Here is an 18,098-nt window from a genome sequence, read left to right on the forward strand (position 1 = left end):
TAAGTAACATATGCTGACCTCTCTCTGAGCAATGACTTTCAAATATTTTGACTCTGCTTCATAGTAAATGAAGCAGTGAGATAGGAATGTTGTGAAACGCACTCTAGGTTAGTCTATCTCAATAGTGTTCAATTTTGAAAAACTTTGTTCTCCAAATATTGACAGTAAAACATATTTAGGCACAATGATTTACTTGGAGAAAAATTTTATTTGGGAATAAAAATAATACTTTACACTTTACCACAAGGAAGTCTCAAGTCTTTTACAGTTAAGTGGATTTCCTAATACGGCCTTCAGAACTCCATGCTTGATTAGTGTAGTACTAAATGAAGAATACATGCTATTATATTCTTACCAAATCTCAATCCTGTTACTAGTGGTATGACATAAATTCGTATTATTTCATTGTGTCCTACTTACCTATTTACCAAAGCAGCCTGTGAAGGGAAAATCTTACAGATCCACATGCACCCTGGGAGTGACCTGGCCCCATCCTTGGGGTTTCCCTGGCACAACAATAGAATAGTTTCATCGGATTAGATGCTTCACTCAGTGTAGCCTCTTCCCACAAATTATCTCATATAATCCTCATTACGTTCCTTTGATGACTATACCATTACTTCCCCCATTTTTAACATGTGAGGTCAATTCCACTTAGTTGAACCTCTGACATCAGCAAATAATTGCTGGCATAACCCTCAGCTGCTCGGCTTAAGAGCACCCGCCTTTAATCGAAACCTTTCTGATGACAAGGCTAACTAATGAGTAAATATGTTGAACGTTTTGGTTTTGTTTGGGGGGTTACACCCCTCAGAGCTTATTTCCTGTCCAATATGTTGAAACCGGCAGTATGTTTTATATTTGCATTCCCGAATACGAATGGAACTACATGGTATGTCTTTACTCTCAACAAGCTGACAGTCTAACAGGGGAATGTGCAAAAAAGTATTGCCATGGCTAGTCCAGAAGAACAAGCCGGGATATTCAGCAGGATATTTCAGGCTAATCAGTGGCACAAACTTGAGGAGACTGAGATGTCTAGGGAACTACAAGTTGTTGGGTGCTGTCAGAACTCAGAATGGAGGGGAATCAATTTTGGATTAATCTGTCCTTTGAAAGAACATAGCTGTATTTTTTTTAATTTTTGGGTCACACCCGGCAATGCACAAGGGTTACTCCTGGCTTTGCACTCAGGAATTACTCCTGGCAGTGCTCACAGGACCATACGGGATGCTGGGAATCTAACCCGGGTCGGCCGCATGCAAGGCAAACGCCCTACCCACTGTGCTATTGCTCCAGCCCAAACATAGCTGTATTCTTGTTTGGAAAAGAACGACCATAGGATTATAAAGAGAAATATGTTATAGTTACTTATATTTTAGAAGGAACCAGGGGATGTTTGTCTGATGCACTGATAATACTTGATATTTTCAGTATGCCACTTAAAAAAATAATAATTGACTGAACTAGGATCTCTGGATTAGAATCAATAGAGAAGAGAAGGAATGAAGAAGTATTTCAGAGTTGTCTGGGGTAGTAGAAAATGAAAAGTCACATCTTGTTCAGAGTGCTCCGTACCTTAAGAATAAATGAGATCTTAGGCGACTGGTGAATAGACTCTGGTCAGGAAGAGGAAAACTGCCTTACACATGATACTAAGATGTAGCAACAGTTTTTTCGTAAGCCAAGAAATAATTGAAGAAAGAAAAAGTAAGTTCTGTGATATAAGACAGTGGAGGTAAAAGACACAAATTGATTTTTTTTGATATTTTAAATGACGAAGTTCTTCAACCTCTTTATACCTCTGAACTGGAAGAAATAAAAAACATCCTGTGTTCTGCTGACAGCTAAGGCAGAAATAAAGACTTTTCTGGGGCTGGAGAGAAAGTACAGGAGGGCAGGCTCTTGCCTAACATGTAGTTGCAATGGCCATGACCCTAGTTCAAATCCCCAGCACCACATATTGTCCCCCGTGTACTAGTAGGGATCACTCCTGAGCAGGGCTAGGATTAGTCTCTGAGTCCTGCTGGTAGGACCCTAAAATCCAAAGTGGGCATGTGGAAACCAGTGTACATAGTAATTTATTAGATCTGATATAAAATTGCATTTTTAGCTGGTATGACATCTGCTGCTATTGCTTAGAGCTGCTACCGGCTGGGAAGGGGGTGTATTTTTGGCAGATCCCGTAAGAAATTTCCATACACCAGCAGAGTCCACAGATCATAGATGAAGAACCGAAAGTTAGATCATTAAATAATAACTAAAAGGGAACTCGAGACAAGTTTTTGTATGTTGTTTTATATGTTGTTTGAGTAGGAGAGGCTGGCAGATTTCATGGGCTGAATTTTGTATAAAGTAAAAAGTTGAAGAGAATAAGAAAGTTTCTCTAATTCCTGCTCACGTCTTGATTCACTTTCTCAGCCAGTTAGACTTGGAAGTAGCTTCGTAAATGAGCTTCCTGAGCTTTCCAGGATAGAGCAGAGCAGTCCCCCTTGTCTAATTGATACACTTACATTCTCTACCGTCTCAGAAACTCATCTCCAGCACTAATGACCTCTCCCCAACTGAGATTGCTTTAATGAGAATCCCAAGGAAAGGAGTACTGTTTGCTGTGAATTTCATGGCACACAGCTAATATTTGTTGAATAGCAATGCAGCCATCTCGGAATTGATCTCTGAACTCCCTCAAGTCTTTCTTAGAGCTATTATCTCAGTTTGCTTCTATTACAGCTAGTTGGGAGCACACTTTACTTCCTGACACAAAACTTGAGACTTCCCAACTGTAGGAAGTGTAGGAGACAATCATCTGTGTATTTCTTTAACCCTCTAATACTTATAAGTATTTAGCAAAAGTAACTATGACTGCATACTTGTCTGAATATGTAATGAGTCAAGCCTTCAATGTTTTTAGTTTTTGTAAAAAATGATTTATTTTTGCTTGCATTTTAAACCTATTCTATCCATTTAAACATTAATTTCACCCGAATAGAAAAACATCTTTAAGTCTCCTAATAATTTAACACTATTTTAACTCAGTTTTTTTACTTTATTGTTTTATTAGTGTCTTAAAATCAATCTTTATTAATTAAAAAACTAGGTAGTGAGTTTCCATGTGTACTTTATAAGAGCTTCTCAGCTAATGGAGCATATTTTATTAAGTGAAATAAGTTGGAAGGAGAAGTGAAATAAGATTGATGAAGAAGAACAAATATTGGATGATCTCCCTAATCTGTGGATAGAGAGAGAAAGTAAAAGAGAATAGACAGTGTTGGACAATGGCAAATCATTGACCTTGAATTACAGACTAACAAATAGTGGAGGGAAGGGATAAAGAAAATCAGACTAGGGTGACATAAGGACAGTGGTGGAAGGTCACGGGCACATTAGTGGTGGTGATGTGCAGTAACTTTGTACACCAATACTATAAACATTATTATAACCATATTGCCTAAGCTGTAATAAAAAAATAAAAGCTCTTTTGTTGATTATTTTATGCTACCTTTCATAGTATATTAGTTCAGACTTGAGAGTGAGAAGTTGTGTAAAAGAGTTTGTCATGATAAATGAATAACTACCTTTTAAACAGAGTATCTTCCTACCATATATTCATTTGTGTTGGATTTATTTGTGTGATTTTATAAGCCTTAAGGAACTTGTAAGAACATATGTCATTTTATTATGACTCTTAGATTACCTGAAGCATAATAGACACTCAATAAAATTTTCTTGAGTAAATAATGAAATACAGAGCAGACACAAGTCCAAGTCAGAGATTGATCCTTTAGACCCTCAAGATTGTACTTGGAATTAACCTTGATCATATGAATAAGGGAGGAAGGTTAGGATAAAGTTAATCTAGAATTCCTATATAACTTTTCAGACTGTCAACCTCTTAAATTGTATCTATGCCACCCTTTAAAATTACAGCATTTTGCCTCTTTCTTTTCTTCAGGTTGGACTCAAATCTGTGATAGAGCAATTTCCTGGAAAACTTGACTTTGTTCTTGTGGATGGGGGTTATGTCCTAAGTCATGGTCACAAGCAATTGATGTGCTTGGCCAGGTCTGTTCTCAGTAAAGCAAAGATCTTGCTGCTTGATGAACCCAGTGCGCATTTGGATCCAATGTGAGTTTCAGAATTCATGCAACTGAAATTATTTAATGGAAGTGGAATCTCAGAAGCCTCATTCAAATTGACACAAATTCCACTAGGTTTTTACATGTACTAAGAGAGGTCCCACTCACCCTAAAATGGAGTAGTTGCGCAGTGGAAATTCACTATTTGACAAGAGTACAAGTGCTTACCTCCACATATAAGAGCCTTGTATTCTCTTCTGAATGCAACTTGGGAATTTCACGCAGACAGTATCCTCTTGTCAACATGTGAGCAAACATTTCATGACATAGGTGTAATTGCATTCTTATGATTTTACTTTCTATTCAGTTTACACAATAGGGGAAATTTATAGCACATGAGAACAACTAGTGAATTCTACCTAACCAAACCATTTGTTCACGATTTTTTTTCCAAAATACTTTCTACAAAATTCTTTCTTACAATCTGTTCTGTGGTTGGAAAGTTGACTGTAACTTTCCATATCTACTAATGTTCCTGCTATTTATAGGCCAGGATATGGCTCAAGTGGAAGAGCACATACCTTGCTTACACAGCACCCTGAGTTCTAGCCATGTACTGCATAGCCCCCCCCCCCCAAGCACTTCCAAGAGTACTCACAAAGGTATTTATGTAACTAAAGAGTATAGCTATGTGGGGCTGGAGCAATAGCGCAGTGGGTTGGGTGTTTGCCTTGCATGCGGCCAAACCATGTTCGATTCCCAGCATCCCATATGGTCCCCTGAGCACTACCAGGTGTAATTTCTGAGTACATGAGCCAGGACTAACCCCTGTGCATCGCTGGGTGTGACCCAAAAAGCAAAAAATTAAAAAAAAGTATAGCTATGTTTTAACTTTAGAGGCTGAATATTGATTGTTCTGTGACATTATATGTGAATTGTTTTTTCTTTTCTAGAACATATCAAATCATTCGAAGAACTCTAAAGCAAGCATTTGCTGATTGCACAGTAATCCTCTGTGAGCACAGGATAGAGGCAATGTTGGAATGCCAACGATTTTTAGTGAGTTTTCATAATATACGTTCAATTTCATTTCTTCTTTAATTTTTTCGTAATAAAGTCATATGTGATAGTTCCTACAAATCACATCAATGTCAAAGTTCTTAAAACAGGGACGGCTGGAAAGATAGCACAGCAGGTAAGGCACTTGCCTTGCTTGTGGCTTAGCTGAGGAAGATCCCAAGAATTGCATATGTGCTCCTAAGAACTGCCAGGAGTGATCCCTGAGCACAGAGTCAGGAATAAACCCTGAACAAAGCCATGGGTAGATAAAAAATAAATAAAAGCAAATGGGCAAAATAGAAGCATAATATTTATCTATAGTGACAATGAAGTTATCTATAAATATCTCTTCAGCCCTTTAGTTGGATTAAGTCATAAAAATGACTAAGTCTTGATGCTCTCAGTATTTAATTCTTCTATGAATTGAATCCCAGACAGGTCTGGATAGTCTTAAAGTCTAATGTATAGCTTTAGTGTAGTTCAAAGAGAGACTTGGGGATTTTTTTTTTCATTTGAAGCTCAGCTTAGAGCTTCTCCCATCCATCTTCTCATTCATTGTACTTTAAACCTGTCAGATTCTTTCCAGTGATATTCACAAATTCCTTTGGGTTTAGTCATAAGGAAATGCTAAGGACGATGATAAAGTACATCACGTCATTTCTACAAAGGACTTTCAGGCTCTTGGAGTTAAATGTTGAAGGGTTGTTACCACTATCGTTACTAAGTGTCAGGTGATAGATTTGGAGACAGACTCACCGCCTCTGATCTGTCATAGTCCTAATCAGCCCTTCTGTCCTCTGGCCTTGAATTTGTTTAATTTGAACATGTTACGGAGGCATAGTAAGCTCAGGCATATGCAGACCAGTTTGAAATGGTTATGCTTTTTTTTTTCATATTCCCTGTTGTAAAGGTGCTATGGGGACATTATTTATTTTAAGGTAACATTTAAGATGACTAACATGAATTATTCATGTTTTCAAAGAACCCTTAGTTCCTCAAAAGTTCTCCAAAGAAGCTCTCTTGCTCAGCATTAGACCAATTTACAAAAAAACAAAGCAATTCCACTTGCTAAGTAGAAAATACTAGCTAATTTCACAAATGGTGGATTCTCTGTAAACCAAGAGGATCAGATATCAAATGTAAGATCAAGAGTACGGGGAAGGCAAGTCCTTGGACACTATTTACTGTTAGGTTTTCATCTTCCTCTGAACCCCTGTTGTTTTCTGTTCTCGCTCTGATCTGTCCTACCTTCTGAGGCCTCACTAACAGCCACTTCCCTAGGTCATAGAGGAGAACAAAGTGCGGCAGTATGACTCCATCCAGAAGCTGTTGAGTGAGAAGAGCCTCTTCCGCCAGGCCATCAGCTCCTCTGACCGGTTGAAGCTCTTCCCACACCGAAATTCCAGCAAGTACAAATCCCGATCCAAAATCACTGCCCTCAAGGAGGAGACGGAAGAAGAGGTGCAAGAAACACGGCTTTAAAAGGCAGTCCAAGTGTTGGTATGGGACACTCATTCAAGGACTTGAAAGAAAACAACAGTTTTCACCTCAGACAACAAGAATAAATATTATGTTTAAAGGAAAAAAATTGAATAAGAGGGATTAAGGACACACCCTTCGATCAAGAAAAGTGGCTTTCTGGCGATGGTTAAATTACGTGAAAGGTGCTTGAGATCCTGGAAGATTTGCAAGCCAGAATAATCCTTTCCCTTTGGTAGAGTCTGGGAAAGTGGCTATAAATGTTAACTAGATTAATTCTGCAACTTCTTGTTTAGGGGAACATAAATATGTATGATTGGAGAACTGTATTCATTTCTACTTAAGAGATATGATTAAGTAATGGTAACTGGAAACTTTACTCACTTGTATAAGCCTGTATCCCTTTTTCTCCTCTTTCTCCAAGATACCTAAAAGCACAACCATATACTTTCATAGGCATTTAGACTGTCCTCTTCCCAAACAAATGTAAGAAACAAGTGAGAGTCACAGATGGCCCAGCAAAATATGCACCAACCAACATCTGGCGACCAATCAAGAGAGAGAACTTCCTGATCCTAGAAATCAGGGTTCATGCCATTCCGTTCTACTCAAAATACTGATCGGGATAAGGAGAATATATTTCCCTACCTAGGAGAAGAGCAGTTTCAATCTCGTGTAGGAGACAGAAGCTTACCCTTGATAATGGATGTTTTCTTCAGCTTCCAAGAAAGTAATAAATTCATTAGCGCTCTTAACTGAAAATCATTCTTATCTAGATTCTCTGGTAAAGCATATGTGGACAGGTAAACTCTTGCTGCGGCAGAGATAGTTACATGAAATCCAAAGATCTAGGTATATCAAGGGTGATCTGTTTTTTCCAGGATTGATATTGCACTTCAGACTGTATGTATGACCAGGAGAGATCATGAGCAACAGACTGAAAAGATTCGATCATGAATTAGTTTTATATGCTCTCTTTTATAATTTTGTGATGCAAATGAAATTTTCTCTAGAAAATATTTATTTTAATAATATTTCAAACTCATCTATAAATGGTTGTATTTTAAGAGTGATTATATCATGAATTATATTTGTATAAAAGAATTTTTATATTTGAAATGTTCACTTTTTATGGCACTAGTTATTTTTATGATAGATTAAAACTGGGGTTAGGGGAGGGTAGCTTGTGGGACCTGGGCTGATACTGGCCAGGGACTGTGAATCTTCCTGATGGAGTGGAGGAAAGACACACCAGGGTTGACACAGATGTTGCTCAGACCTGCATGATTCCTGTGCAGCACCGGGTTCCCTCCTAGAAGCATTTCTGACAGAAAAGGTACTACAGAATCAACCCACAGCTCTCGCGGACACACTGCCTTCAAGCACAAAAGTGACCCTTCCGGTTACCTTCTATTTATTACTGTATGACAATATCATATGTCAATAAAATCTATATATTTGTGTGAAACTTAACTGTCTCCAGACGTGTTCATTCATCAAGTCTCATTGGTCTCTTTACTTAGTCTCTAAGGCTCAGAGACTGCATAATAGATAAATATTTCCTTTGATAGGGCATCATTGAGAATTCCACATAAAGATTTTCCTTTTATTTTTTATTTTATTATTATTATTTTTTATTGAAATACCATGTAGAAAGTTACAAAGCTTTCAGGCTTAAGTCTCAGTTACATAATGCTCAAACACCCATCCCTTCACCAGTGCACATATTCCACCACCAAGAACCACAGTAAACATCCACCCCACCCCCCTCACCCCCCCCAGCCACTCACCCCTTTTAGACATTTTTGGTTTTATCCTTTTTTTCTTTTTTGTTTTCCAGGGCAGCCTCCAAGCAAAGCATAGGGGACCTGGGGGGTCACTCCTACTGATTCTCACCCAGAGATCTAAAAGCCAAGGCCCAGGGCTGGAGTATTATTTGTGCTTTATCGTGCTGGGGAATATTGGACTGGAGTGATAGCACAGCAGGTAGGGTGTTTGCCTTGCACGCAGCCAACCCAGGTTCAATTCCTCCACTCCTCTCTGAGAGCCTGGCAAGCTACCGAGAGTATCCCACCCACACGACAGAGCCTGGCAAGCTACCCACGGCATATTCGATATGCCAAAAACAGTAATAACAAGTTTCACAATGGAGATGTTACTGGTGTCCCTCAAGCAAATCGATGAGCAACGGGATGACAGTGATACAGTGCTGGGCACTACCAGGGCTACTCTCAGGGATTCTGTGGGAGTGAGGGTGAGGAGGTGGAGGCAGAAAATGGTGCTAGGAGATGACTTGGGGTCGGGCATAGGCAAATTATGTGCTCCAACCCCTTTGTTACCTTCCCTCTCCATTTATCATTTTTCAAGTTGTGGTCATTTATATGCAAAATTTAAACGGCATAAAAAGTCTCATTTGAACCACATAAAAATATACAATTCAGAGACCTGAAGTACATTCACATTGTACAATCATCCTTGCCACCCATGCACAGACCTTTTGGTCCCCTTGTGAAAATAGACCTCTGTAGTCACTACAGAGAATCCTCCTCCTAGCCTCAGATCCTAACAGCTGGGAGGCTACGTTTTGTTTCTTTGAATTTGACTAAGAACCTCACACAGGAAATCGTGCTTTGTGATTTACTTATTTCACTTAATATAATGTAGTTTCATCCATGTTGAAATATGTTAGAATTTTTTCCTTTTTAAGGCTGAACAATTTTCCATTGTGTCTAAATACCACATAATGTTTAAATATTCCTTTGTTAACGGACACTTGGTGGATTTTACCTTTTGACTGTTGAATCATGTTTTTACAAGGTATAAAAAAAATCTTGCTGTGACCTTGCTATCAGGAGTTAGGACACTTTGAGAGTACAACTGTTTCAAAATAGGCTTATTAGAATAAAAATATTATAATCCAGGGGCTGGAGCAATAGTACAGTGGACAGGGCACTTACCTTGCACATGGCCAACCTGGGTTTGATCCCAACACTACATATATGGTTCTCCAAACCCCACCAAGCCTGATCCCTGAGCACAGAGCCAGGAGTAAGCCCTGAGCACCAATGGGTGTTATCCGAAAAAGCAGTATAATGTGAGTGTTTGTGTGTCAAAAGTGTTCATAAGCTGCTCTTGATTCTGTGCTCACGGATTACTTCTGGGAGTGTTCTGGGGATCACAGGCCATGCTCAGAATCAAATTGTGGTCTGCCCCACCAGTACCTTAACCACTGGACTGTCTCTCCAGTTCTATATTCCTGTTTTTAACTGCTGAGTTTTCTATGGTGCACTTTCCTTTTTTTTTCTTTTTATTATTTTTAAATTTTTTTTAATTTTATTGAATCACCGTGAGATAGTTACAAGCTTTCATGTTTGGGTTACAATCTCACAATGATCAAACACCCATCCCTCCACCAGTGCACATTCCCCACCACCAATATCTAAGGTATACCCTCCCTTTCCCACCCTCCCCCTGCCTCCATGGCAGACAATATTCCCCATACTCTCTCTCTACATTGGGGCATTATAGCTTGCAACACAGACACTGAGAGGTCATCATATTTGGTCCATTATCCACTTTCGACATGCATCTCCCATCCCAACTGGTTCCTCTAGCCATCATTTTCTTAGTGATCCCTTCTCTATTCCATCTGCCTTCTCCTCTCCGCTCATGAAGCAGTCTTCCAGCTATAAGGCAATCCTCCTGGCCCTTGTATCTTACTGTCCTTGGGTGTCAGCCTCATGTGATGTTATTCTATACTCCACAAATGAGTGCAGTCCCTCTATGTCTGTCCCTCTCTTTCTGACTCATTTCATTTAGCATGACACTCTCCATGTTTATCCATTTATAAGCAAATTTCATAACTTCATCACTCCTAACAGCTGCATAGTATTCCATTGTGTAGATGTACCAAAGTTTCTTTAACCAATCCTCTGTTTCAGGGCACTCAGGTTGTTTCCATATTTTGGCTATTGTGAACAGTGCTTCAATAAATATATAGGTACAGATGTCATTTCTACTGTGCTCTTTTGCATCCTTGGGATATATTCCCAAAAGTGGTATTGCAGGGTCATATGGAAGCTCAATTTCTAGTTTTTGAAGGACTGTCGATATTATTTTCCAGAAAAGCTGGACCAGTCGGCATTCCCACCAACAGTGAAGGAGTGTCCCTTTTCCCCCTCATCTACGCCAGCACTGGTTGCTTTTGTTCTTTTGAATGTGTGCCAGTCTCTGTGGTGTGAGATGATATCTCATTGTTGTTTTGATTTGCATCTCCCTGATGACTAGAGATGTGGAGCATTTTTTCATGTGCCTTTTGGCCATTTGTATTTCTTTTTTGAGGAAACTTCTGTTCATTTCTTCTCCCCATTTTTTGATGGGGTTGGAGGTTTTTTTTTTTTTCTTATACAATTCTACAAGTGTCTTGTATATCCTGGATATTAATCCCTTATCAGATGGGTAATGGGTAAATATTCTTTCCCATTCTGTGGGCTCTTTCTGTATTTGGTCACTGTTTCTTTTGAAGTGCAGAAGCTTCTTAGTTTCATGTAGTCCCATTTGTTTACGTTTGCTTCCACTTGCATGGTCAGGGTGCACTTTTCTTGCCTGCAGAGTTTCTTCATGAAGCCCAGGAGCCCACGCTAGATGAACAGAAGATCTCAACTGAATGCCTAGTCCTGTCTTTGCTTAAAGAGGTTTGTTTTCACAAGAGGGCAGTTTCAGAATACACTCTATTTCAGTTTTCCCTGTTTAATTTTAATTAATAAAATTATTTTCTTGAGGGGCTGGAACAATAGCACAGTGGGTAGGGCATTTGACTTGCACACAGCCAACCTGGGTTCGATTCCCAGCATCTCATATGGTCCCCTGAGCACCGCCAGGAGTAATTCCTGAGTGCAGAGCCAGGAGTAACCTCTGTGCATTGCCTGGTGTGACCCAAAAGTAAAATATATGTATATATTTCTTAAGGGTAAGTCTAAGAAAAATAGAGCAGAAGGTAGTGTGTTTCCATATGCCCCTGACTCCCACAAGAACACACCTCTACCATTGTCAACATTTCTCAACTTAGTAGCATGTTTGTCACAGTAATGAATACTCATCAGAGTATCATTATTGCCCCAAATCCCAAAGTTCAAGAGCTACAATATGTTGTTGTGGTTGATGCTCATGCAATTTTGAGGGTACTAGTTCTCCTTTTCTTCTATTTCCTGGCCACCTATTTTCTCCTGGTATATAACTTCTCATTCTCTTGACATTGTTTTTTGCTCAACAGAAGTTTACAATTTTTTTACTCATTTTTCTTTTGGTTTTGTTATGGTAGGGGGGTGGAGTCTCACCTGGCAATGTTCGGGGGTACTCCTGGCTCTGCATGCAGCAATTACTCCTGACAGTTTTGGGGAGGACCATATGTGGTGACGGGTATCACTTGATTGTTTCCAGGGGTTCTGAATTTCCCCGAGTATTACATCATTGGACTTATGGAAAATGCAGCTTTTCAAACTGGCTTGTTTTACCTAGTAATGTGCATTTTAGTTTCTTCTTTTCATGGCTTTATATCCTCTTTTAGTGCATAATAATATACTGTTGTCTGGATGTTATCATTACTTATCCAGTCTACCAGTGTAAGGCATCATGGTAGCTTCAAAATCAGTTAATGAATAAAGTTGTTGTAAATCTCTACAAATAGGTTTTGATTTAGACCAATGTTTTCAACTGCTCTGGGGCAAGATGTGGATCTTATAGTAAGAATACATCGAGTGTTGTAGGAAACAAACTCTCCAAAGTGATAGCTCCACTTTATTATCTTCAGTGAATGAGATTTCCCTGTTGCTCTGACTCCTGGCCACTATTTAATGTTGTTTGGTATCAGAGGATTTGGACATCAATAGGTGTTTCTTGGTATTTCATTGCTTTTATTTGTATTTACCTGATGACACATAATGTTCAATAAATTTTCACATGAATATACCATCTGTGTATTTTCTATGATGAGGTATCTGTTAAAGTCTTCATGCATTTTTAAGTCAGATTGTTAATTATTCTAAATTGGTATATTTTAGTGTGTGTGTGTGTGTGTGTTTGTGTGTGTGTGTTTCAGAGAGAGGCAGATAACATTCCTTTAGCAAATGTAACTATTTTTTGTAACTATTTTCTCCTGGTATGTAACTTCTCACTCTTGACATTGTTCTTTGCTCAACAGAAGTTTACAATTTTTTACTATTTTTTTTGGTTTGTTATGGTGCAGGGGTGGAGCCCCACCTGGCAATACTAGGGGTACTCCTGGCTCTGAATGCAGCAGTTACTCCTGACACTTCTTGGGAGGACCATATGTGGTGATGGGTATCAAACCTGAGTCACCTGCATGCAGGGCAAGTGCTCTACCCACTGTATTCCCTCTCCAGTCCCAAACATTCATAATGAAGCCAGCATATCATTTTTTTTCATGAATCTTTGGTTTTATATCTAAAGAGTCATCTCAGTTTTCTACTATGCTATCTGCTCCAAGTGTTATGATTGTGCATTTCACATTTAGGCCTAGATCCATTCTAAATGAATTTTTATGACGGGTATAAGGTCTATTTATGCATTCACTTTTAACTAAGATCTATGCTGTGCTGACTCTCTTGTGGAAAGACGATACTTTTCTCTTTATAGTTACTGTGTTCCCCTATGTCCAAAGGTCAGTTGACTATATTTATTGGATTTGTTCTGTTGAACTGTTGGCATATTTTATTTTTTGTTTTGCTTTTTTGATTTTGAGCCACACCTTGCAATGCTCAGGGTCAGTCCTGTCTCTGCACTCAGGAATGACTCCTGGTGGTGCTTGAGGGACTATACAGGACACTGGAAACTGAACCAGGGTTGGCCACATGCAAAGCGAATGCCCTATCAGCTGTACTATATCACTCCACTCCCTCTTGGTCTAATTTTGATCAGTTATTTTACTCTCTTTATTACTAGCTTTATTGAAAATCTTGAAGTTGAGTAGTTTCAATTTTTTTTGTGTGTGTGTTTGGGTCGCACCCGGCAATGCACAGGGGTTACTCCTGGCTCTTCACTCAGGAATTACCCCTGGCGGTGCTCAGGGGACCATATGGGATGTTGGGATTAGAACCTGGGTTGGCCGAGTGCAAGGCAAATGCCCTACCCGCTGTGCTATCGCTCCAGCCCCTCAATTCTTGATCTATCTTCTCCTTCAATATTCTTTGAGTATTGCAGATCTTTGGTCTCTTCATAAGCTTTATATATTTACTTTGGTTTTAGCTTTGGTTTTGTACATCAAATGTCGTCTAGACTGTACCCAGGGCTTACTCTTGGTTCTGTACTACACTGTTAGAATTGAGGTGCTGAGGATCTGACACAAAATTCACATACTCTGGCCATCAAGCTGCTTCTTGAGCTTTTTCTTTTCCCTTACTTGGTTTCGCCATTGACACTGAAAGAGATTATATGATACAGGTTTTTGTTACCTTTTACCTTTGTTCCCATGTTTGTCTTTCATATATTTTCTCTGTGTCTTTAAATAATTTAATATGATTCTTTTTCTCTTTTTTGCAAATTAAAAGTATGTTTTAAAATAAACTTTTTAAATCAATGGATGCTGGGTCACAAAGATAGTATACCAAGTTAGGTTCTTGCCTTGCATGCTGCTGACCCAGGTTTTATACCTGATACCCCCAAATAGTACCCCCATATAGTCCCCTAAGCCCCCACCAGGAGTGATTCTTGAGACAGAACCAGAAGTAAGCCCTGAGCACCATCAGATATAGACAAAACCCAAACTTAAGCAAATAAAAAAGCTTTTTTTTTAAATTTTGAAGCTAGGCATCTAGATCTAAGTTTGCAAATCCTAGAGTTGCAGTATATTTTTATAACCAATTTAAGTTCCCTTAAAATAATACTTTTAATAGCTCTGTAATTCCTTTAAATAATACAATCTAACTATGTTGGTAATAAAAGTAACTTTATGATAATAAAATATTTCAAATTACTCCTTTATGTTTCTTCTCTTATTGCTAGTATTCATTTCATTTAAATGCAACTGTGTAGACCCTCTGCTCCTAAAGACTATGATCCAAGAGGTCTTCTAACCCATTTTGGCACCCAGAGCGGCTTCTTACAGAAATGCATCCAGACTGTGAACTGAGCTAAAGTATCAGAAATCCAAAACTGCGCGGACGCTGTTGTGGCTGCATCAGCTCATAGAGCCTTCATTCTCAGCAATGAAAAGAAATGCCTTTTCAGCAGGCCTGATTGTTGGGGAAAAATTCCAGACAATAATAGTGAGTTCTCTATTGAAATATTGAATGTATTCAAAGTATAGAGAGAATAAAGTGAAGATCATTAGCTAATTAGGTGGGGGGTGGGTGGAAGGGGGGTATATTGGGGTTCTTGATGCTGGAACATGTTCACTGTTGAAGGGATGGGTGTTTAATCATTATATGACTGAGACTTAAACATGAAAGCTTTGTATTTTTTCACAGTGATTCAATAAAATAAAAATTGAATAAATAAATATATGCAACTGTGAACAAGTCTATTTATATGCATAGCAAACATAATAGAAAGCATATAGTTGCCATTATTTATTGAAAAATATGTCAGCTATAAAATCACTTAAAATAAGAAATACGAGTGTTCTTTTTCCATTTACTTATTCATTTCCGGGTCCTCTTTCTCATCTTATGCAGATCTGGGCTTCTGACCAGTGTCATTTTCTTTCCTAAGAAGAACTTCTTGCAAAGCATGTTTATCAGCAACAAATTCCTACTGACAACAAATCTCTATGGTTCTTGCTCTGGGACTCTCTTTCTTCTTTTCCTTTATAGTAGTAGCATCGAGTACTAAACCTTTGCAGTCTACTAAAATGTAGATTGGCTTTGTATTTTATCCATTCTTCTTTCTTATGTAGTTTTGTGATCAGATGTGATTCCTGTGACTTTCCCTCCATCGATAGTTAAGAGGGTTTCTCTTTTCTATTATTTCATGTTTTTATTTATCTATTTAATTTTTGGTGGGCATGGAATTCAGCCACACACACTGGTACTCAGGTGCTCCTATTTCAGTGCTTCCAGTTCTTTCAAGCTTCCTTTTTGTTTGTTTAATTTTAACATTATATGCCTGGGCATGCGCAACTGTATGGTTTTATTTGGGGACATTTATCCAGTTTGGTATTCAATGAGCTACTTGTATCTGTGATTTGGTGTGTAGTAATAATCTGATGTGAATTCTTATTATTGCTCAAATATTCTCTTTCTTTTATTTTCTTCTCCTCTTTATTCCCACTTTTCATCCTCTGCCTTAGTCATCACAGGTATAGTACTCTTTTTGAAGTCTCCCTGCAGTTCTTTCAGAGGTTTCTATTTAAGATGTTTCTGTTTAAGACTAAAACTGAGATTCTTTTCTTAATCATTCAGTGGATTGCATCCTTTAAAAGAATTTATCAGTTATAGTATTTTTTTTAATCTATAGCATTTCAATCTGATTCTTTATTAGAATTTCCAGCTCTGCTTACTTTATTCATTTTCTCTTCAAAGGTGTCTACTTTTTCCACTGGAGTCCTTAAGATAGTAATCATAATTTTAAATATATTCCTGGTAAGATAGTTCCAATATTCCTTACATTTATGACTTTAGTTCTGTTGTTTGTTCGGTTTATTCAAATTAAAAAATCCTTTTGTATGCCTTGTAATTTGTTGTTGTTGTTGTTGAAAGATAGGTAAACTGTGCTGCAAAAAAAGGGAGCTGACAGAGAAGGGAACACCAAGTAAAATGTCTTTGGAGACCAGGCGAGGGAAGGGTGATGTGTGCTGAAAGTAGACTAGAGACTGAACACAACGGCCACTCAACACCCGTATTGCAAACAACAACACCCAATTGGAGAGAGAGAACAAAAGGGAATACCCTGCCACAGAGGCAGGGTGGGGTGGGGGGAGATGGGATTGGGGGGTGGGAGGGATTCTGGGTTTATTGGTGGCAGAGAATGGGCACTGGTGAAGGGATGGGTTCTCGAACATTGTATGAGGGAAGCACGAGCACGAAAATGTATAAATCTGTAACTGTACCCTCATGGTGATTCACTAATTAAAAAAATTAATTTAAAAAAAGAACATTGAAAGAAAGAAAAGGGAGCTGAGGCAATTAGATCATTAGTCAGTAATGACGTCATGTGGAGAGAGATGCATATTCTGTCGGCCATGAGTAGATCTCAGTCCTGATGACATCTGTGTTCCTGGAGAGTGAACTTCACTGGGGTTTCTTACCTGTCTGGATATAAAGGGAAATCAGGTGGCTGGCACTGATGTTTTCCTTCCATATAGATAAGATTCCTTTCAAACTTTCTATTTTTCAAAAATATATGTTAGATTCTGCTAAGTTCATTTGTCTGGGTTATGTCTTAAAATCAAAAGCATAGTACTGAGGTAAATTAAAAGAATTTTTTTTCTCTCCCAAACCAGAAGCATCAGGGAGTTTTCACTGACCTTTACCTGTAAAGAATTTCTAGAGGTTAAACTTATAAAAATGTGGCCGTCCCCTAAAGTGACTGGGTCACCTTAAAATTTTCATCCATGATATGTGTCTTCATTGAGCCTACAGCATTTCTTGACTCACAGCTCAGGTTTTCCTCTCTAGCACCAGAACCTAAGGTGGTGTCAGCTGGTACTTCTTTTTTATTTTTATTTATTTTTAATTTTGGGGTCACACCTGGCGATGCCAGGGGTTCCTCCTGGCTTTGCACTCTGGAATTATTCCTGGTGATGCTCGAGGGACCATATGGCATGCTGGGGATTGAACCTGGGTTTGCTGCGTGCAAGGCAAACGCCCTACCTGCTATACTATGACTCTAGCCCCTGCTTGGTGGTTCTTAGGCACTTAAGCTGTGATTAGCTGTGTCCACTGTCAGTTTTTCCAGTTTGGGATGGGACAATTTGCTCTGTGATCTTACAGCTTGGACGGAGCTCAGAACAGTTGTTGATTTTTCAGCTTGCTCAACTCTTTGCTTATTATTAGTTTGGAGTGGTGGATTTCCAAGCTTTGTACAGGCCAAATCAGAAACTGAAAGTCTTTCTAATTCTATTAGAAACAAAGATAAATGAAAACTTTGCAAACATAGCAGTCAAATGCTAGCGGAATGTTACCAAGAATGTTCTAATTCTGAAAGTCTACTATAAGAAGGAAAAACATGAAATGAAAGGAACAGCCAGTGATGAACCCTCAAAACGACTGGCCACTCTAACCCTTCTCGTATTAGATTTTCTTTTCTCTTCTTTTCCATATCTAAATTTAAACTTATGACTACACACAACTTCCTACTTTTATCTATTTGTTTTCTAGAGATAAAACTTAAATTTTGGGTTTTGCTTCTATCAATCTGGGCCCATTCCAATATGACACACACTTTATTCGTTTATCTGAGAACCCTTTTATTTTGTTCTTCATTATGTAGAAAGAAGCTAAAAATTGAAACACCCACACTTCCTTCCAG

At 38.6% G+C, this 18,098-nt stretch overlaps 1 protein-coding gene across 1 annotated transcript in view; it reads left to right on the plus strand.

Annotated features, from left to right (window-relative positions):
* Positions 1-7,777, plus strand: part of CFTR (CF transmembrane conductance regulator) — a 145,472-nt gene extending 137,695 nt beyond the window's left edge. Inside the window, exons 26-28 of the mRNA XM_004602252.2 lie at positions 3,953-4,125; positions 5,030-5,135; positions 6,417-7,777. Of these exons, the coding sequence (XP_004602309.2) occupies positions 3,953-4,125; positions 5,030-5,135; positions 6,417-6,617 (480 nt within the window). The 3' untranslated portion in view covers positions 6,618-7,777. The remainder of the gene's footprint in view (positions 1-3,952; positions 4,126-5,029; positions 5,136-6,416) is intronic.
* Positions 7,778-18,098: the final 10,321 nt, after the last annotated feature.

This window comes from Sorex araneus, chromosome 1 (assembly GCF_027595985.1).
Source record: "Sorex araneus isolate mSorAra2 chromosome 1, mSorAra2.pri, whole genome shotgun sequence".
Classification (NCBI taxonomy): Eukaryota; Metazoa; Chordata; class Mammalia; order Eulipotyphla; family Soricidae; genus Sorex; species Sorex araneus.